The following is a 22,134-nucleotide window of genomic DNA, read 5'->3' as shown; positions in this document are numbered from 1 at the left end:
TGTCACTGCCGCAAGGTGTCGCTGCAGTGCTACGGTGTCACTGCCGCAAGGTTGTCGCTGCAGCGCTACAGTGTCCCTGCCGCACGGTTGTCGCTACAGTGCCACGGTGTCACTGCCGCAAGGTGTCGCTGCAGCGCTACAGTGTCCCTGCCGCACGGTGTCGCTGCAGTAGACGTGACCGGCGGGAACACCCGAGCCGAGGGCCACGCCCGGCGGCAGCTGGCACCGCACAGCTCACATCACACAGCGCCGAAAAGTGGATATAAACAAGGACAGGGGTGGGAGGGGGAGGCGAAGCCGGCCACGCCCCCCCCCCCCGCTCCCCCTCCACCCCGGGGGGGGGGGGGCAGGCCGGCTTCATCACGCGCCGGGCGGCGTGCGAGCGGCCAATGACACACCGGGATCGCAGAGCACGCGCAACGATCTCACGACCAATAAGCAAATGCGCACGGGCAGCCCGCACGCACCACAGCCTCTCGGGCCCGCTCACAGCGCCTGTCATGAGTGACGCGCCGGTGAAGCGATGCACGCGAGACGCCGGACAGGGATGTCCCCGCCACCTGTGTCCGTGGATCACGAGCAAAGGTACGCTGCACCGGGCCGGACATTGGATGTGGGTGAAGCCAACTGAGCACTTGGCCTCCTTATTCGGTCGATTCAGTCCGTTCCAGGTGGCTCAAAATCAAACGGCGTTGCTGGCTGCATCTTACGCCGACGTGCGATCAGTGTAAAAACACGGTGGCGTGATCAGGGAGGACGGTACTTCATCAAACACAGCGCGGGTCAATCCAGACAAGCACGAGTTTCTCATTTGGCTAGCAACTCACATATTTTCTGGATTTGATCCGTCCCGGCCGTGCAATCACCTCCCTCGCCACCTCAGAATTGCATCTTTAGCTCCCGGGAGAGGGCGGCATGACGTTTTATTCCCCAGAAATGTAGATCGAGAAAATTGGATGAAAAAATTCTGCTCTGACGGAGTTTTCTTTTTATTGCGCCGCCATCTTTATCAGTTTTTCATGCACCACCCCAACAGATCCGCATATGTATGTTGTTCAACGAGCCACGGGCACCTGCAGACGCAGCGAAAAACTTTTTTTATAGGCTGCCGAGAGACGTCAAAACCTTTTCATCCGTCGACAGCAGTGAGGTGGACTTGTTACCAGATAGTTTTACTATGTTGAGATAGGCTCGCAATGCGATGAAGTACATCTCAACCCTATAACATGTTCATTCGTCTTTCAATTCTGCTTACCAAGTTCAATTAGTGATTCGAGGTGACTAGAACCTTTCAGAAGGAGACTTGGCGTATTAGTGGGGGCAGCCCTCCTGGCTTGAGAGCACACTGCTACGACGTCAGTGCCGGCCGAGGCCTCCTCACCGGCGTCTGCGTAAGTGGCAGGCTCGCTCGCGCCGAATGACTTATAGGCGCGCGCCACTGCGGCGGTCATTAGCGACGCAACGTCTCACGCGGGTTACCACGACGTCACCGGTGAAATATTCACGCCAAGCACGGGACTCGAGCGCGATCGACCCGGCGTGTGACGGAGCGCCGACCCCTCGAGCCCCCGACGGCTCAACCCGTGACCTCACATCCTCGACGGCTTAACCCGTGACCTCACATCCCCGCCGGCTCAGCCCGTGACCTCACATCCCCGCCGGATCAGCCCGTGACCTCACATCCCCGCCGGCTCAACCCGTGACCTCACATCCCCGCCGGCTCAGCCCGTGACCTCACATCCCCGCCGGCTCAACCCGTGACCTCACATCCCCGCCGGCCCAGCCCGTGACCTCACATCCTCCCGGCTCAGCCCGTGACCTCACATCCCCGCCGGCTCAGCCCGTGACCTCACATCCCCGCCGGCCCAGCCCGTGACCTCACATCCCCCCGGCTCAGCCCGTGACCTCACATCTCCGCCGGCTCAGCCCGTGACCTCACATCCTCCCGACTCAGCCCGTGACCTCACATCCCCGCCGGATCAGCCCGTGACCTCACATCCCCGCCGGATCAGCCCGTGACCTCACATCCCCGCCGGATCAGCCCGTTTTTTTCTACGCCGTTACCCAAGAACAGGTAACCAGGAGTGCCCCTCCCTCAATCCCAGCGACGCAGTAAACCGTACGTTAACACCAGAAAACATAAAATCAAGTCGCGGCACTCCCAGCTAGGAAGATGAAACAAACTTAAAAAAAACAGGCGAGGAGGTGGAGCAGACCCGAGGGAATTGTGTTATGTGAGAGGTAGGGAAAAATCATGGATGAAAGGTTTAAAGTAGTCATTACCCAAAATCAGCTAATGACAGCCCGCTACAACCGCCCAATAATCTACAACCACTCAATTCCCCGTGTTAGTAAAGGTTATACGGTCACAAGTCGGAGGGGGCAATTACCTGGTCATTTTTGTGCTGGGTTTTGGGCTGGATTTCCAGGGAGTCCACCCAGCTAAGCAGAGCTTGTTGCTGGGAGAACTCCCGGAGCCAGCGCCATGAATTTGGGTATATGTGCATGACTTTATATCAGAAATTGATTATGAAACATGAAGGAGGTCAAATATGAAGTGCGTTGGATATGTACAGCACAAGGATGGCAATGTCTTCAAATATGTTTGTTACGTTTATATGTGTTCACGAAATGCTTGCGGATGATGTTCTTAACGATGGTTTTCGATACAGGGATATCAGCTATTCTTGGAAAATATGGAACCATAATGTCGTTCCACAGCTTAGGGCCAAGGCAGGATGCTGTAAATAGTCTATAATTACGATAAGAGAAAGGCTGTTCTAAATGTTTTGCTCGCCTCATATCCATGCCATTGGATTCGTAGAGATTGTAAATTAAATCGAATGATGCAGGGAGCTGTGAAGTTAAAAATTTGTGCATCACAATTAACATTTGAGATTTAGCACTATCCGAGAGTTTCAAAATTTTGCATCGTTTAAAGATTGGCTCTGAGCTTTGCGGAGGATACACATTTTCTATAAGACGCACAGCCCTTTTTTGCAAAATTACCAATCGATCTAGTTGAGAAGCATAATTTATGCCCCAAACCAAGCAGCAGTAATTTAGATAAGGAAGAATCAAAGTGTTATAGAGTAGATGTGACGTTGTTTTATCAATAAAGTACCTAACCCTACTTATTATTCCAATATTTCTACTTACTATGCTTGCAACAAAATTAGTGTGGCTTGTAAACTTAAGAGATTTGTCAATGATTACACCAAGGTATTTAATTTCTTTTTTTCTCTTCAATAGGTGAATTATTAATTTGCACATTTAGTTGGAAATGCGAAGAAAGGGTTGTGTAATGCTGTGTTCCTCACATCCCCCCGCCTGTAACCTCACATCCCCGCCGGCTCGGCCCGTGACCTCACATCCCCGCCGGCTCAGCCCGTGACCTCACATCCCCGCCGGCTCAGCGCGTGTCCGAGCCGGGCCAAGCGGGCTTAGCGCGACAGGATCAGCATCAGAACACGCGGGCGAGCATACTGAACAGCGACACGTGTCCAACTAAAGCCGTCCTGAGTCCGACTGATCCGAGCGTCCACCGCGGACGGGCGCGACACTCGGGGCGGGATGCTATCCAGTCTGCGAAGACGGACCCGTCACCGATCAGCCGTCGGCCCGCAGCGTGACGTGCCCCCCTCCCTCCCCGCCCCCGACCGCAGCGGACGCCGCGGCAGCGTCGACAGCGGGGCGTCAACTCCCGGCGCGACGACAGCGGGAGTCAACTCCCGGCGCGACAACCGCGGGAGCCAACTCCCGGCGCGACAACCGCGGGAGTCAACTCCCGGCGCGACGACCGCGGGAGACAACTCCCGGCGCGACGACCGCGGGAGTCAACTCCCGGCGCGACAACCGCGGGAGCCAACTCCCGGCGCGACAACCACGGGAGCCAACTCCCGGCGCGACGACAGCGGGAGCCAACTCCCGGCGCGACGACCGCGGGGCGTCAACTCCCGGCGCGACGATAGCGGGGCGCCAACTCCCGGCGCGACGACCGCGGGAGTCAACTCCCGGCGCGACAACCGCGGGAGTCAACTCCCGGCGCGACAACCGCGGGAGTCAACTCCCGGCGCGACAACCGCGGGAGCCAACTCCCGGCGCGACGCCGTCTCGATGACGTCTGCACGCGCGCGGCGCCGGCGCCGGCCCCGTGCGGCACTCACCGCCGCCCGAGGCCGCCTTTGTGAGCGGCGAACCACCGCCGAGCGGCCCTCGGCCCGGCCGCGCGTCCGCCACACAAAAGCACTCACCTTATCTTCACTTCTTTGGAGAGCCATTCATTGTGAGACTCAAAGTTGATTAGGATCCCGGCGATCTCCTGAAAAAGCGAGGCTCCAGTCAGAGACGGCCCGCGGACCGGCGCCGGGAGTGCCTGCCGCGGCGGCACTCCCAGCGCTCCGGCCGACCCGGCTGCCAGCGCGAGCGGCGCATAAATTTGGAGCTTCAGTCGATCGCGAGAGCTCTAGAGATCGGGCGGGAGTATCGGGCTGAGATAACAAACTCACAGCGCGGCGCGCGACCGTGGTGTCGATGAGTGCCAACAGATACAGTTTAGATGGTGCACAACATGAGCTTGCAAACGATGCGTGATCATGCCTGGGGGAACAAGGTCCGGTTTTCTGAACACAAGTTTAATCCACTCACCTAGTTACACCTAGGGCGGTGGTATTCCGGTGACATAAAGACGTCATATTTTGGCATCAAGCCATCCAACATAAAACGAAACGAGCTCATACTCTCCGCTTCCTGTTTGTTAGAGCACTTTCTTAAACGATTAAATAAAACCACTAATCTGATGCCGACATAAAAGGGCTACTAATCACCCTTTGAGTTAATATTGAAGCAAAAAATCTCAGGTTTCGTCATACAACTACGAACATCATAAACAATTCACGAACAGCTGTGAAAACAGTGATATACACCTAAACCTTAACGACTGACGAGACTGATTGATTTGCCACTTCAACAAAGGCCTCGCTAAAATATAATTTTCCATCCGAACTTTTAACTCTAATTTGGTACTCATCGGAGCTAAGAGCGACGTAGGTAAACCACAAAAGAACATGTGAGCAAAACGTTTCAATTTTGACTTGAAGGCAACCAATACTTGAAACGGCTGTTGCGGGGATTGGTAGCAAGCTTTGTTCGGCATGGTACGAGCGGAGTGACAACAGACGTCAAAGCTATCAGTTGTCATGCACAAGACGCCAAATCCTAGGCTAAGGGAACCAGACGCTTTTAAGATCCTGTACCAGTGGGTTCCTTCCATGAACTTACACATGGGCCCCTCGTGAAAGCATGAACGGTTCATTGATACAGTCTTCGCACGCTATTTACCACAACAGGACTAGAAAATTGACAGACTACTGGCATCAATGTCAATTAGCAGCCTTAACAGGTTCGGCACTCTAACTCGGCGTTTTAAACAACTCCCGTGATTTGCTGTTATGGCGATTGGGACGAACGCATTCCAAAAGTCGTTAACGCGTTGTATGGATAGGTGCAAATTGCGACCTTTGGCTCCGAAGATGCAACTCAGAATAGCTTCCACGCTACACAACGGACGACTAAAGATGCACATCGTTTCATGTAAGGATAGCTCGGCCCGCAGCCTCCCTCCCAATCATTAACCGACGGCTGTTACCGTTCTGAGCAGTTAGATGCGCTACGCATGGAGCACCGCAGGCCAAGCGCTGTGTTCACGGAAAATTACGTTCCCAAAAGGCGTACCTAATAGGCACAGGAGCGGCTGAATAGAGGGGTACGTAACTGCACGAGAGCGGGGAAAGAGAACGCCAGGTCAGCCCGCGTGACCTGCTACGCTACAACGTGCCCGGCGAAACGGCCACTTCCGCCAGAACTGTCAACTGTCGTCAGTCTTCGCTGCTGTGTAACCGGTTTCGGGACGAGCGCTACTCGCCCTGACTGGGCCACCGCGGTTAACTGCGGTGCAGTCTGTCTCACACCGCTGGCAATGGCCGACACGGAAACCAGAAGCATTTCAAAAACCACTTTCACTCGCGCCAAACGTCGCTGGTGCGTGTGAAACGCTCGCGGGCGCGCACAGTCTCAAGCCCAACTGCCCGGAAGCGTCCGCGTTTTCCGGCCACTGAAAACAAGGCAGAGGAGCAGGCGCTGAGGTTTAGTTTGCGCCGAAGAGGGCGCATGGGTTTTGCCGCTGAACAGAAATATTCCTCCGTGGTATTTGCAAACACGAATTTTTGATACCGGTCTAAAATGTTTCGGAACCTCACAGGCAGGAACAGAAGGTAGCACGTCATCAGTCAATTTTGAGACAGATTTACAAAACTCAATTGATCAAACCACGTTGAGGAAAATAAAATGGCACATTTTGACACGCAGTTCTGATATCCTAATTTTGTGTACCGCACGCAGTTGTTGCTGTGTTCTTCTGCCTTTGTGCTAACGATCTGTGAGGGAACTGGGTCCACTGCTAAGGAGCCGGTACAAACAATAAGGATCCGGTGCCCCCAAAAGTACGGAGCTCCATTACGATGCGTTAAAAACATTACGTGCCAACTAACATGAAATTCGTGCAGCAAGGAAAATATGAAGCCAGTTGTACTAAAGGTATGCCAAAAGCTATCGATACGAACAATACATGTGGGCAACCGCCGAGACCGTAAGCTACGAGACCGTAAGATGATCCATGTTATGCTCATGTAATTGACCAGCTATGCAGGAAGTACGAGATGAAGGAAAATAATGGGAGTTGACCTTTGTACCTATTTGCCCCTGCAATGCTCCTTTCAACTCGCTCCTGCCTAATCTTTTCCCCAGGCCTCACTTGCGGCCAGCAATCTGCTCAATTTAGGTCGTTGGTATTTGTCATAAATCCAGACCTAATCCGGCACGGGTCGAACCGCGTGTATAGAGGTGTCATGAAACAAGTACTCATAAATCTGTTTCCAGAGATGGCAAAATTAAGGACCTTATGTGGATGTGGCCTTGTGCACGGACATGGCATGTAAACATCTTGTTTCTTTAGATATTTTGCGGAATATTCTGTAACGACGTCATGTACTGTCCGTCTGATTTATGTGTGTGAAGGTTGATCCAATGCATGGGCGCATATGTGCAGAACGAAGACAACATGCGTATTTCACTATTTCCACTATGTGAACATGCCCAGGAGTAAGAGAGAATATTCGGATTTTTCCTTAACATTTTCATGAAATGTACTGGCTTACGCCTCACCCGAGCACAGAGTAAACACAACCTTAAGCGCATGCAAGCAGACAGGTTTAGCGCGCCCTTGCTATGTTGGAAACGCCGTAAATTGCTACGTAACACGCTCTTTATTTGTAAGGTGCATGTAGTATTTTTCCCCAATGACATTAAACATTCAGTAGGCTAACAGCGAAGTGATGCAGTCCTGCTATCAGCATCATACCTAAGGTAATTGTGAACTGGCCATAAATTACAATGTTATGTGGGATTCTGTTAGTGGGCCAGTCCCATCTGTCATGGAGCATGGACAGTCACATCTGGCATCCCGACTCAGGATTCACCAAACCAGAGTGCATCCAATTCTCGGAAGTGCCGAAAGCCTGCACGCCGGCACCTCTCTGTGAATGCATGTTCGACGCACTGGTGTGGTGCCTCCTCCCCCACTTCCCGTGACTTGAACGTTCAGTCGCCACACCCTGATGTGGACAAGCTTTTCTGCCTGCATGTTATAACCATTTCTATCACGTGGCGTCATGGAATGCCCATTCGTTATCTTCGTGACAGCGGCGGTGCTCGACTCTAACGCGCCACAGATTGTCTCGCATCTTTCATCGCTGTCGCCGCGCCAGGGCGAGCCTTTCTCAGAGACACTCAGAGCACGCCTTAGTGATCAAATGCAGGGCCTACGCAGCCGACCATGAAGAGAAGGACGGGCTATCGACCGGACTGTACCGGCGCCACGCACGGGCGCCGAAGCTTTGAGCCGAAAACGCCCGCTGAAATTTAAGCTAATACTATGCGCACATCAGCCCTCGGAGAGAGTTATGTTTCCCTTAGGACTCCTGTTTGAAATGCAGACCAGATAAGAAAAGAGTATGAAGATGAGGAATGGCCCCTGCACGGTAAGAGATGATTGTGGCAACGCAACGCTCTGCTTTATGTAGTCTGTCGGGCCGTCTGTGCGCATGTCCGTCTCTCCGTTTCCCTGCTGGTTCGCTTCTTGGATTGTCCTCCGTCAGTCGGATTGTTTCGTCTACCGAACTTCCATCCGCGGAGTATTTGCAGGACCGCTGGAGGCGCACGAATCATCCGTCCGTTTCTACGGATGACGTTGATTACACAGCATCGCTTTCTCTCGCTACTAAAAGAACAACTCCAGACCTACCAAGACACCGTCGCCGCCGGACAGCGTCGTCACCACACATACATCGCCGACATAGCCGGCGGTTGCTGACGTTCACACACGCCACAGCGCCAGCCGCAGACAATGCCGGCCGCGGACAAATTGTCCAGATGTCCCGCAATAACTGCGACGATAACGGGCACGCCCCGCTCGGCCTCATCAATCGCGCTGCGAAGGCGGGCATTCCGTGCGAATGTAGCTGACGTCGGAGAACAGCGTCGCGGCCTCTGGCGGCTTGACTCTGGACTGCGAATCGCGAGGGCCGGAACTCAGGACCGGCACAAGCTCCAAACACCGCAGGCTTGGCCACTGCTGATTTCTGCCGCCGTTTCGTGCTGGTTATTTGACCCATAGCCTCGTGCTCACAGGGTCACGAACTGTTATGAGTGGCGCTCGAATGCGGATGAAAATGCGAGCTATATGGGTTGACGAATGGGCGTCATTACATGTACCGTGTGCCAGCAAGCACGCTCCTCAGCCGCCGACTGCTTCTGGCTAGAGGGCTTCCAGCAATAAGTCCTCCGATTCTCATAAACATGCATGAATGAGACCCGTGGTCCAATGCAAAGGATGGCTCCAGATCGTTTGGTAAATAGTGCACCACCATTAAATTGCTTGCAATCAATCCAAGAAAAAGACGACAAGTGTTTCAGCGCACGAAACCCATCAGAGGATGCTTTGAGCTTGGCATCTCAAAGCGAAGGCTAAATCAAACAAGCCAGACTGAAGCAGCGCTCGCCGACCAAGACACCACCGCCTTAGAACTGTCCAACTCGAAGCTCCTCGCAGCACAGTCAACCCGAAATAGACTCGACGCGGGACACCATTCACACCATGCCGCGCTCATCCATCCAGAGTTGACTGCCACGAGCTGGAAACACCCAGAATAGCTGCCGCGCCGACCGCCACCCCTATCGGCCCGAGTGCCGACGCCAAACAGAAGAGCGATGGCGGAAGAACCATTCGTCGTCGGCCGACTCGCCGCGCTGTGGAAGTCGGAAACGCCAGCTCCATGAATACAACACACGCCTATGAGGCTGAACCGGACGGACGACCTTGGGGCCGAGCACGGCTAGCTCAGAGATGCGCACGGAGCGACGCTGCCGGAAGCTGGCACGATTGGTCACCGTCCACCGTCGGTTGGTCTGTCTCTTCCCTTCCTCCCTTCCGTCCGTCCCTTCCTCGGCCATACCGCCCCTTTCTCGACCACGCCGTCCCTTTCCCATTCCCCATAGCACCCCTTTGAAAACCCGCTAAAAGCTTGCAAAAGGTGCCCGGGCCACTAGGGCCAGTGCCGCACGGTGACGTCAGACGCCAGTGTGACGTCAGACGTCCGCGCGGCGTCAGTGCCTCAGGATGCCCTCAGCGCGACGTCAGGCGTTGGTGCGACGTCATAAGTCAGCGTGTTCTCCCACATCAGCGCGCCACCAGACGCCAGTGTGACATCGGACGTCCACGTGGCGCCAGACACCAGTGTGACAGACATCAAACAGGCGTCAGAAGCCGGTGTGACATCATACATTGGCATGCCGCCGGGCGTGCGCGGCCCCCCGAGTGAGACGTCTGTGTGCCGTCAAACATCAGTATCGTCAGGCGTCAGTGCTACAAGGCGTATACAGGATTTCGCCAACTTGTTTTCACATACCTACCACAGCCACTGAATTTGCGCGTATTTCAATATGCATCAAAGCTTTCACAAAGTTGTCAGGTGGTGGTCAGGGGGAGGGGAAGGCCCGTGTCCCTGGTGGGTGGTGTAAGACGCCAGTCGACGGTGCCGGCGCCGCCGGCGACGCGTGCCGCCGTGGCGCGGCTGGGCCTTACCTCGTTGGTGTTCCAGCGGTGCCGCTGACCGGGCAGGTGGTCGGTGCGTGGCACGCTGCCCAGGTTGGCCGGCACCGGGCGACACTGGTCCTCATCTGGAACCGGAGGGCGCGGGTCAGGCGCCGGCGGGCACAGGGCGGCGCTGCGCACCTGGCGCGGCACGCGGGGCGCCCGGCGACAGCCGGCCGGAGCTCGCCACTCGGGGGGTCGAGGCTTGTCGCGGCCGCCGCACGGGCTTGTCGCGGCCGCCGCACGGGCTTGTCGCGGCCGCCGCACGGGCTGTCGCGGCCGCCGCACGGGCTTGTCGCGGCCGCCGCACGGGCTGTCGCGGCCGCCGCACGGGCACGGGCTGACGTTCCTGTGTCTCTGTGGTTTACATCATCAGAGGCATCCAGATTTCGCTCGCACGTGTGAACAAGCGAAGCGGTTTGTGTCTTAAAATTTGCACGAGTTCAGATGCATGAATCCGCGAATGCAAATGCATCTGAAGCCAAATCCAAACCAAACCAAGCTGGAGATAATCGTGATCCTCAATTTCTGATATGTGGCCATTTCCGATACGTTCCCAACCTTTACGGGGATTCCGGAATCCGATGCCGTATTTTAGACGAGGGGAGGGCGATCCAATCGACCACGTAACAGAACCATTTCGTTACGGGAATGTGAAGCAGTCGATTCCGCACCCGCGGGGTCCCGTCCCATGAGAACCAGCCGCGCGGGGTAACGACAAGGCGGCTGATAGGAGCCGATGGCCCCCTCACGTCGGAAATGGCGCAAACCACCCGATTTGCGGTAGCCCATTTTGCGAGAGACCGAAGTTTACGACCCCGGCGCTCTGTTCATCAACAGACGGCGTAAACGCACCGCGCCCGTTGCCATTTCGGACCGACTGGCGATCTAAGGACAGCCACCACTAATGCTGCTCCTCAGGGCAGACACAGAGCTAGCGCCGAACACTCGGTGACGGCTGCACGCGTTAGTACCCCGCATCACACCATGCCGTAACACTGTGCTCTGCCGCGGCCGCATTACAAAGCTGGGGATAACATTCGTGGACTAGGTCAAAAGGTCAGGGGGTACACAGGATTCAGGGCACCAAATGTGGCATCACCGCCTTCAAAATCGACACGTATTTCCCCACGCGCGGTTGGCTTTTCACGATCATTACTGACTGGCTATTTGGTTTCCGAACTGTCCGTGCGGCGCACTGTACTGCACGCTGATAGCGGCGACAGCAAAACAGACAGCGGTCGCAGAACTCTCGGCTGCCGTGTGTGGACAGACATGAACGAGTACAGTCCGCCGAGCCGAAGCGTGTCTGTCATAGACAGCAATCAATGGAGCAGTTTGAAAAGAGTCATTGACTACTCCGCAACTACCATTTCGAAGATGGATCATCATGGTGCTGGTCCTTAATCACGCCAATCATCGCGATAGATGCAAGCACGTCATCACCGCGGGTCGAGTGGGCCGACAACGTGGCCACCTTCACCTGCCCTACTTGCCGGGTCTCCAAGGGAAGGGTTTCTGGAGGGGGAGGTAGGAAGGTAAGTGGCTGGGTCTCTTGGGAGAGCAGGGGGGGGGGGGGGGCGCAGCAGGCAGCCATGCGGCCGGGTCTGCTGGAGGCAGCCCCACTGGTGGGGCTCATCTCCAGCGTGGGTCGTGTCCTGGCGTCGGTCTGGACCACCGGACCGACGTCTCACCGTCCCGGTACAGTCAGCGCCTGTCACTGCCGGGCCAGCGACCCCGCGAGGCCATGCGGGACTCCGCGCGTCGGGAGCACACCGCGGGCCGCTACGGCTGCCGCCTACTGACCTCCTTTGCAGCAAATACTGCTCCAGTCAAAACGCGGCGGACTTATCGACGAAAGCAGACGGCTGACAAAAAAGGGACCACGCGAATCAGGAAGAGTGCCGCAGCTGTCTGCAGCGTGATAAGCCGGCGCGGCCAGGTACCACACCGGCGGGCCACTATAACGAGCCGGCGGGTCCAGTTTAGGTAAGTGACATTCAAATCGCTGCGCTTTGCTAAGCACAGGCCGGCAGGCGCCTACTTGCTCACACCTGAATCAGCCTGCACCTTATAGAGTCCCTAACATATTTCTAGAGGAGCCGGTGGGCATGCACCTGTAAACGGCAAGGCCTTCGCGTGTCTAGCCAAATCACCGCGCTCGAGACAATGCAAACGCAACGACGTTGCCACCCGCTGGAACAAGCGAATATGAGACGACACTCATCCCAATTTCGCAGGTATAGTGCGCCCCCCGGACGAGATCCGTCAAAGAATGGTATCCCATCAGGTCCTGCTTCGAGAGCTTCCGTCGTTTCCCGGAAGCCGGCCAGTAATTAAGTTTCCGAGTTTCCGCCGGTTCGGCGGACGCGGGCTGAACGGCCGCGCTAAAGGGTGCTCGGCAGGGAAATTAATACGGACCGCCGACGCCGGTGCCGACTCCCGGGAACGGCGCCGGCGCGCCGGACGAGCCCGCCGGGACCACGCGCCGAACGGCGCCGTGCCTCACGCTCGGCGGACACAATACGGGCTGACGCGGTCACCGGGTGGGGCTGTCGTACGAGGTGGCGCTCGGCCGCGTGCTGCCGACACGGGCGTCAGTCGTCAGCAGTCTCCGGCGCAGCGATTCGGAGACGCGTCGCTGCACCGGCCGCTCGAGCGTCACCCTCGAAGCCGTCGCCCGAGCGGTGACCGAGTGGTGACGGGTGGTGACCAGTGGTGACCGGTGGTGACCGGTGACCAGCCCGCAGTGATGACCTGTGACCGGCCGGCGGGAACGGGCCGTCGGACGGTCGCAGCGCTCGCTCCTCGCCACCCGCCGGCGCCACGCGCAAGCTCTAGCTCCAAAGCCATACTGCCCACGGGACGTAAACAGCGTGCGCCTCGTTAATTGCGGTCGGCTTCGAGCCGCGCCGCCCCACGCACACCGCCCACTAAAACCCCGGCCGCGTCGTCAAACAACGGCGCTGGGCAAACAACACGGCCTGTCTGTTCTCACGCACGCATCGGACGCGCTGAATGGAGAGCTGCGAGAACGGTATCAAGCTGAGCCAACAGACCTGCCGCTGCAGCCGGAGGCCGTACGGCGGCGGCCGCTCGGCGGAGAACGTCTCAATGCAGGCGGCGCAGGGCGATAAGCGGCGCTGAACCCACCGCAGGCAGCTCGTGTGCACACCGCCGACGGGTCGATCGCCGCCGCTACGCCCGACACAACGCCGCAGATGCCTAGCGCCCAGAGCGTCTCGCGTAAGGGCGGCTTACTCCGATGCAGAGCGCTCGAAAGCAGCTTCCATTATCATGCATCGCGTCTCGGAGCGGTGTTGTAATATACGTCGCTTTGCATACCGCCAGCGAGCGCGTCCACCCGCTGGGCCGGCCCCGGCGCCAGCAGGCCACGACCGAAGCCACACAGCGCGCCGGGCGACCGGACGGCGCGGCGCCCGACGACCGGGCGCTGTTTTCCGACCATCAAGCCCTGACGACACGCGAAGCCGCCGTCTGGAGAGGCTCTACCTTCGTTACGTCCGACGGCGGCCGCGCGGCGTGTCGAATATCCGGGACGGCGCTTGGGTGCGCGGGGCACGGCAGCGGCGCGGCGACCATGCCCACTCCCCGCGCGGACGAGCCGTCACAAACGGTCGCGGACGAGCCGTCACAAACTGTCGCGGGCGGGCCGCCGCAAACTGTCACGGACGAGTCGCCACAAACTATCACGGACGAGCCGTCACAAACTGTCACGAGCGAGTCGTCAAAAACCGTCGCGGACAAGCCGCCACCAACTGTCACGTACGAGCCGCCACAAACTGTCGCTGACGAGCCGCCACAAACTATCACAGACGAGCCGCCACAAACTGTCGCGGACGAGCCGCCACACACTGTCACGGAAGAACCGTTACAAACTGTCGCCAGCTCAGACACACAACGTGCCGGATACGGTGCGCATGGCATCGTGTCGTACGCATCATCGCATCGCATCGTGGTACCGCCTAAATTCGCTGACCGAAGGTGTCTCTAGCACGTGGGCAACGTGCACAAATGCGCTTTTACACGGCCCTTTTCTACCATGCGCCAAGGTGCATGGCAAATTTAGTCTTCGTCATGCGGGACGGGCAACTATTCCAAAGCTTCGTCTCTATCGAATCATCGCACGCGGACGCTGTCGTCCATTCACGCACGTCGACTGGCACGCCTTGACAATTGAGACGGGTGGCCGTTACAGACCGTCGCTAACTCCAATTTTACCCTGGCGATCGCGGCAGACATAGATCCGAAAACGCAGCTTTCGCCAACGGCACAGGACTGAGCCAATCGAAACAGCTTCATCCGAGGGAGGGCTTGTTACCGGCCCGTAACGTGGTCGGCCATCGGTTTCCACGCTTCACTTGACCACAATGGTCGCTCACGATACAATGGCCGACCAGCCCTTAACAAAACGCTAGCCGGCGACACTGTGTCCGAAACCTGAATTCGGATTGAGTTCTGTGCGGGCTAGACCCAAGAAGCACCGCCCCACTGTACGGAGCCGGCGAGGTCACAACGCGGGGCTGGACAAAACTTGCCTGTCGATTCGACTAACGCCAAGCAGCGCCGCCCATCGCGAGACCGACGCTGCCGACTCCCACCCGTGCGGAACCGACCCCGCCCGTCAGCAGACGGCGCCGTGACCTCTCGCTCGCGCGCCGGGGTCGACGGCCCGTGAGGCGCGGCGTCGCCAGGCCACCCGAGCGTATCGAAGACCGATCGGACCGGCGGCGGCCTGGCCGGCTCTTCGCGCACGCCCGGGGCGGCGGCGTCCAGCGCCGGCCGCCCTGGCCGACCGTCACGATGGCAGGCGCCAGCCGCATGGGCACTGGCGACCCGACGGGCAATAAACGGCGCAGAAGTAAGCTGAGATAATGCGGGCTGCTTTCAGCGCTCGTGCGAATGCGACTGCAGTGAGCGAGCGACGGTGACCGCGGAGAAAATCCACGGCTTCGTACCAGCGAGAAAATAAATTGCGACGTCGCATGCCGCCGACGCCGACGAGACCGTGCGCGTCACATGCCATCGACGTCGCAGTGCCGCGGCACGTGCGCCCACATCTGACAGCTCCCGTAAAGGGAATTACAAACTCAGCTCCGTCAATTACGTCCAATTTCTCACGTCTTCAGGCGCCACTCACTCCCTCGCCGCCGAAGTGGTAGTGACGTCACTGCTCCCGGGTCGCCTTTCAGCGCCGCCCAGCAGCGGGAGGTGGCCGGCAGGGCCGCGGCGCCACCATTAGGGGCCCGCCGGCCGGACAGGGTCGGCGGCGACGGCGGCGGCCAACGAGCGCCGCGGCAAATGGAGCGCACTCGGCGGCACTCGCAGCGCAATCAATAGCGGCGCGACCGTGCACGGCGCTTCACGAGCGTCTCTGCCGGACGGGACGCTTGAGGTGAGCCGCGCGGCCGGGCCTCGAGGCGGCCGGCGGGTCGGCCCGAGCCGCGCGGGGTGGGCCCGAGTCGGCGGGGTCTGCCCGGGTCGCGCGGGGCCGGCCCGAGCCGGCGGGTCTGCCCGGGTCGCGCGGGGTCTGCCCGGGTCGTGCGGGGTCCGGCCGGGCCGCGTGGGGACGGCCCGAGCCCGCGGGCCGGCCCGAGCCCGCAAGTAGGCCAGAGCCGGCGGGTCTGGCCGGGTCGCGCGGGGTCTGGCCTGGTCGCGCGGGGTCGGCCCGCCAGGCTGGGGTGGCTGAGGGCAAGCTGGCGGCCGGCCGCAGAGGTACGCGCGCCCGGCCGACGGCCCCCCCCCCCCCCCCCCCACAGAGGCGCGCGCGCCCGGCCGGCGGCGCGCTCGGCTGGCGGCCCGCCCAGCATGCTCGCCTGTCGCGCGGGAGGAGAGCGACGCCGTTCAAATTACGGGGAGATCAGCACGGCTTACTTGTTTTCCGTGCGGATCAAGCAGCGAGAAAGGCCGCAAGCTACTCAGGCCCGCTGATAACTCAAGTAATTGGCGCACCTGTACCCGGGGGCTTATGTGCCGCATTTCAGCTTATTAAGCTGAAATGCGGGACGCATTGGAAAAACATATCAGCATTATTGTGACGTGGGAGTGATAAGGATGGCCACGCCCATGGATTCCCTGACCTCATTCGCAAGAGCACGGTGACGACGCTGCTAGCGCTACAGACGTGATGAAATGAAACCAATGCGTGATCTCGGGAGTTCTCTCCCGTTCAAAGAGCACATGCAGCTCCCTACTCCGCCACTCCCGTACAGTCGATGCTCCCACGCTCTTTGTTCACGGAGTTTGAAATGCTATTGCGTTATTTATCCGGCTTTCTTGAAAGCATATGAGTTGGGATGATACATCTATTCCAGACGCGTGTGTGCAAATAGCAGGCAGCCAAGACAGAAATAGGCACCCAAAGACAAAGGAAGCAGGAGATGCGTAAATACCAGAGGAAGCAAACAGAGCTCGGTATCGTGCATCCAGCTATTATTGCTCCCCGAGGTGGTTTGCTTTATGCAGCGAGGCAAAAGCGGATGCCAGATCAAATATTCGGAGGGGCAGCTTACGAGCACAGCACCAACTGCACGACTGTCAAAGCTACAGAGGTAAAGGTTCTGCTTCCTGCACGGCTTGGGAGCGCCAAGTCCCCTCGTTTTCCCCGTTGTAGCTGCCAGTGAACAAAGGCGAAATGTTCGTGTATGACTTCACAACCTGCCACAGCATCACCATTGTATGAAAGAGCAAATGAGCATACAACAATGCCAGCGGACGCATGCTCCCATACGCCCCGGCAATGAACAGCTCACCATGGTACAGGGGCTTCTAACATCGCTTTTCAAGCCCCAAAAGTGCGGTCAATAACCCGGTGGGACGCGGCTTATTACAGCAACGCCGCCACACTAAACAACGACCAGAAGGTCGGGTCTTAGGGCGGCCCCTGCGGCCATGAGTAATGACCCCTTAGTGGGGCCACCCCTCCCGGCATCGGCGGCCAAAGGCGCTGGCCCGAGCCGCCTCTGTCCTCGGTAAATTCCAGCAGCAACAGAAGATCTTCCGCATCCGCGTTGCCAAACTATGCGTGTGGTCTCGTGACATATTTTCGTACTAAGCTTCGCATCGGCAGACAGCCACAAGAAGCATAAAACAAATAAAAGACCCGCCTGGGTGGATGAGCACCCAGCCATGATCCAAAGACAAGTTTGGAAAGACTCCAGTCCTTTTCCAGACTTTGGTCGACGACTTAAAGAGGCGGCTGCTCGCACATGGTACGCGTGCGATACACAGACTCTATGGCATGAAATAACCAACTTGGAGTTGGCATTTTGAGCCATCCCGCAATACGCTCTAGCCCTCAAGACGTACGGTTCTTTTGTCGCATGTGCAGTTTGAGCCAGTGAACGGTACTGCAATAGAGCGAGCCGCCACTGGCTCCCGCCGAAGCCCCTGAGCGCACAACACCGGCAGCTTCAGAGTTTCATTAAGCTATGCTGTGATTGCAAGGGACTGCAAGGATTAAGCCCGATTATAAGAGATCTATGCGTTATCTTTGGTCACGTTACCATCCCGTCATAAGGCGATCTAACGTGGCATCAACGCGTGACATCATATGGCAGCCGCGTCCAATACCTGTGTCACGAAGACAAGTGGCCTGTAGTTTCATACACGAGCGGTAAAACCCCCATCGGCCTACCTGGTATGCGTCACTGCATCGCGCGTGCGCTCAAAAGCCATGTGCACCAGGATCCGTATCAGGCTTTTGGCCGCCTCACACCATTCACTGCCGCCTGGCCCACGATGCCAGCGACCGACAACAGCTATCAATCCACGCGATTTCCTTTTTTCTAGTGTCAACTGGCCGATATCGAGGCATTACTGCATATCTCGAGCACGACTGGTCCACGTTATCTCCTCAACCACCAGCAGGGTGTTCCCAACTGGATGGTGATTACCCTGCGAAATGAACTCTACCAGTGAGCGACGCGGTCTGGCCCTGGGTACACAGCGGGAGCGAATGATGACAAGTGCTCCTTCTTAGCGAAAATGTTTGCATTTTACACTCATACGAACTGAGGTTACTCCATGCAGCACAGCTTTTCCGGTGGGTCTCGGGGAGGTGGCCCCGCCGGTCGGTATGCTACGGGTCAGCACACATGCCGGGGCGTTCACGGCCACGCAAAAAGCGCAGGACACAGTTACGGACAAGCGTCACGGAGCACAGCACAGAGCACAGTCACGGAGCGCAGCAACAAAGCACACTCACGGAGCACAGCCAGAGCATAATCAGGGTGAGACGCACAGCTCAACTGATTCGAGGAACTCAGTCACTGTCCGACAATACAAATAAAGAAGAAGAGAAAACACAGAATCACAATGACCTGGTAGAGCATGGTGACGGGCCCGGAGTACAGAAAGATCCGTCACTGGAGCAGCCGCCACACGTCTAAAAATGTGACAGGCTTTTCCTTTCGTAATTCATGCCACTTTTTATGTTGCTTTGCTCCAAAAAGATAACATGTCAGCGACATTAAGTGGTGATACCCGGAATGTACGGCATGCCTTTATTTATATTATTTTAAAACGTTCTTTTATGGCTTTAAAACCATTTAATCATCCTAGTGCGCTCAACAAAAAGACACAACCCTGCCACAATTGCTCTGCACATTCAGTCCATTTCTCTTTGCCAGTCAGCTTGCACCCGGTTTTCGAGACATCCTCCGTTGAAATGTGCGGTGTCTCGCTGTGCTCTGTCCCACTTCAAAACTTAGTGAGTGACAGAAATTCGCCATTAACGGGCTACTCAAAAGCAAAAGAGACAATGCCACTCGTTTATCGCCTCCATACCAAAGGCATAAAATGTCAAAGTTCCCTTACCACGTTACCACTACTACGCTATTGTGGTATTGTCACCAACACCACGTTAACACCACAACGAAGGTCACCACGTGGTGTTTAAATATGTCAGCTCCATCTCTCTACGTGTGAGAAAGTTAGATGGAGCTAATCCATGGGTGTGCTTCCCTGCTGGAGGGGCCCCATGGCCCATTTCCAGCAGCAGCGCTGAGAACCACAGTGGTTTTCGTCAAATAGAGGCTGTGCCTTATTCCATGGATTCGGGGAAGCGGAATTCATCCCGCACACTCGTACCTGCGCACTCGGACCGAGAGCCTTCAATCGTCACCGATTACAGTCGGGAAGCGTAGTCACGGAATATAATCACCGACACTGGTCACGAAGAAATCACGGCACCCAGTGACCAACCAAAGACACAGCGCAGCTGATGAGAACATCCCGGAGAACTCTCCCCGACCTGGAAGTACACTCGGGGGCGAGGTCGAGATGCAGAGAACAGCTCAAATTCGCACCCCATTAGTCTCCCGCGCAGCTCTCCCTCCGTCCCTGGCCGGGGAGGACCTATGTCTCCACCTTCGACCGTCAGCCCGGGCAGCCTCCGCTAGCGTCCCCCGCTGGGCGCCGTGTCCGGCTCGGTCTCCGGGCGCCGGCCGCACGTGCCAACTGAACCATCCCGTGCAGCCCCCACCGACTCCGCAGCTGGGTAGCGCCCGGCGCTGGTTCTCCTGTTCTCCACGGAGTTCCTCGCCACGTGGGACGCGCCACGCCGCCGGCTTCTGAGAACACTGCGCAACTGGGCTGGCCGGAGCTGGCGGAGAGTGCGCACCCAGCCCGGTCGGAGCCGGCGGAGAGTGCGCACCCAGCCTGGCCGAAACTGGCGGACAGTGCGCACCCAGCCTGGCCGAAGCTGGCAGATACTGCGCAACTAGCGCGGCCGGAACCGCTCTCCAAAGACGGGCCGGCGCGCCACGACGGGGGCTCGCGGCTGGTGCCAGCGGCACCGGGGGGAGACAGCGGGGAGCGGCGAGCGCTTCTGACCCTTTTGACCTTGACCCCCGAGCGAGCGTTTCACATTGGTGGATATTTACGCTTACGCTGGTTAAAGTTCTGCTATCTGTTTTCGTCAGACAGCGCAGGAAATACAAACAACTCAAGGAAGAAAAGATAACCTACAGCTACAACAAACTGCAACTACATGGCGTGACTCCTTGACACATGGCGTGAAATTGACTCGCGCGATTTTTTTTAGATCCGCAGACGTGACACGTTCCGATCATCGCGTATATGGTGCATATCAAGTGCACGATCTTTGGAAGGAAAGCTTAGCATTCGCTTGCATATGTATTCTTGCAATCCATTTGAGGAGACTGCCTTGAGTGACGCACGTCCACCCGTGGCTTCATCACTGATCATGTCGAAGTAAAAACAAACATGAAATGACATCAGAGACAAACCAATTTCTGACGATTCCAGCATCAGTTCGTCAGTAAAGGTGAAAAATTCCCAGTCTTCGTTCCTGCCGTGCCAGCAGATGCTCGAAGACCCCACGTTTCTGAACGCCCCGACGGTTTAAAATCACAATGAAAGACATAGCAGGATAACCGGCGAGTCAGAATAGCGATTGTCTTCATTTAGTTTGTTCAACTCGCATATCCACATGCCGCAAAATTCGTGAAAACTCATCAAGCAGAGGTTAACAGGCTTGCGCTGATCGAGCGTTTGTTCGGACTATCGTTCTGGTCTGGTGTGTTAGCATGCACACAAAGTTTGGGCCATTTAATTCTCAGGCCGTACACCGGCCAGAATTTATCAGGACTCACAGAAGGTCTACCGACTATCGCCTGACGCCTGCCGGGGCACTGTCTGGCCGGAACGTTGTGCATACACCAACACACCACACGAGAGCGATAGTCCGAAAAGTTATTTGATCCGTAATGCTACTACCTCGCCCAAATCATTCCGTGGAACATCTTTGCGTTGGTAAAGCCATGTTTTTTTTTAAAATGTCACGATTAAAACACAGTAAGAATCACTTGCACTGTGAAGTGATACGTACAAAGCGTTAGTGCGATTCCACGCCTGGAGAAAAGAAAATGGTTATGCCGCCGGCAAACTTTTCGGCTTTGATAAAGTTAAAGATAAGTGGCCTTGAAGAAGTCGGACACACAGCACTTCGTACCATAAGCCGCAAACGAAACGTCCTCGTTCAGCAACCACACCGGCACTAAAACGGCGCAGGCGACTGCCTTACGCAACACGCCACCACTTTGCAGCGAACAGCAGGCCCGGTTCAGGTGATTCCCTGCATCCGGCAATGCCGATGCCAAGCTAGGCTTCGGCAGCCGTGCTAAAGTTCCACATTCCACAGCGGCACGCCGCGGCATACGCGGTCTTGGACCATGTTCGGCAAACTTAGCTGTGTGCTATGCTGATCACGGCAGTCGGAAATTACCTCGAACGTTCCAACAGAGGTGGGTGTCCACGCTCGTGACATTATAGGTCTGGCGCTGTTGCCAAGTAGCAGGTGGTGGGTCTCTACGCTCCTACCACTATGGGGACTGACGCCCAATAGGAGGCGGACGGTGCCTACGATAATAAGGTGCTCTACGTGTGTGGTTAGCTGCTAGCAAATCGTCTTCGGAAAACTGAACTGAAAGCAGTGCCATAGGAAAAGCATGAGCAAGAGCAGCAGAGACAACTGAGCCGACAGTCTAACAGGATGGGAGTCACCAGGGAGCTGGAGCGAGAACGAGAACGAGAACGAGAAGGAGAAGGAGAGGAAGGAAAGCGAGAAAGAGAACGAGAGAAGCGAGAACAGAACGAAAGGAGAACGAGAAGAGAACGGAGAACGAGAACGAGAAAGAAAGAGAAGGAAGAGAACGAGAACGAGAACGAGAACGAGAACGAGAACGAGAACGAGAACGAGAACGAGAACGAACGAGAACGAGAACGAGAACGAGAACGAGAACGAGAACGAGAACGAGAACGAGAACGAGAACGAGAACGAGAACGAGAAGATAGAGAGAGAGAGAGAAGAGAGAGAGAGAGAAGAGAGAGAGAGAGAGAGAGAGAGAGAGAGAATAGAGAGAGAGAGAGAGAGAGAGAGAGAA

General features: G+C 56.9%; 1 protein-coding gene across 1 annotated transcript in view; it reads right to left on the bottom strand.

The window, feature by feature from the left end:
• LOC119109999 (calmodulin-binding transcription activator 2) overlaps positions 1-10,297 on the bottom strand; it is a gene marked incomplete at its 5' end in the record, with an annotated part of 60,891 nt that extends 50,594 nt beyond the window's left edge. The window contains 2 exons of the mRNA XM_037233746.1: positions 4,254-4,321; positions 10,199-10,297. Coding sequence (XP_037089641.1) covers positions 4,254-4,321; positions 10,199-10,297 — 167 coding nt within the window. The remainder of the gene's footprint in view (positions 1-4,253; positions 4,322-10,198) is intronic.
• Between the last annotated feature and the right edge of the window lie 11,837 nt (positions 10,298-22,134).

The sequence above is a fragment of the Pollicipes pollicipes genome, unplaced genomic scaffold (genome assembly GCF_011947565.3).
Source record: "Pollicipes pollicipes isolate AB1234 unplaced genomic scaffold, Ppol_2.1 Scaffold_7231;HRSCAF=8579_pilon_pilon_pilon, whole genome shotgun sequence".
NCBI classification, from domain to species: Eukaryota; Metazoa; Arthropoda; class Thecostraca; order Pollicipedomorpha; family Pollicipedidae; genus Pollicipes; species Pollicipes pollicipes.
The sequence above is the reverse complement of the archived record's forward strand: the minus strand, read 5'-3'. Positions and strand labels throughout refer to the sequence as shown.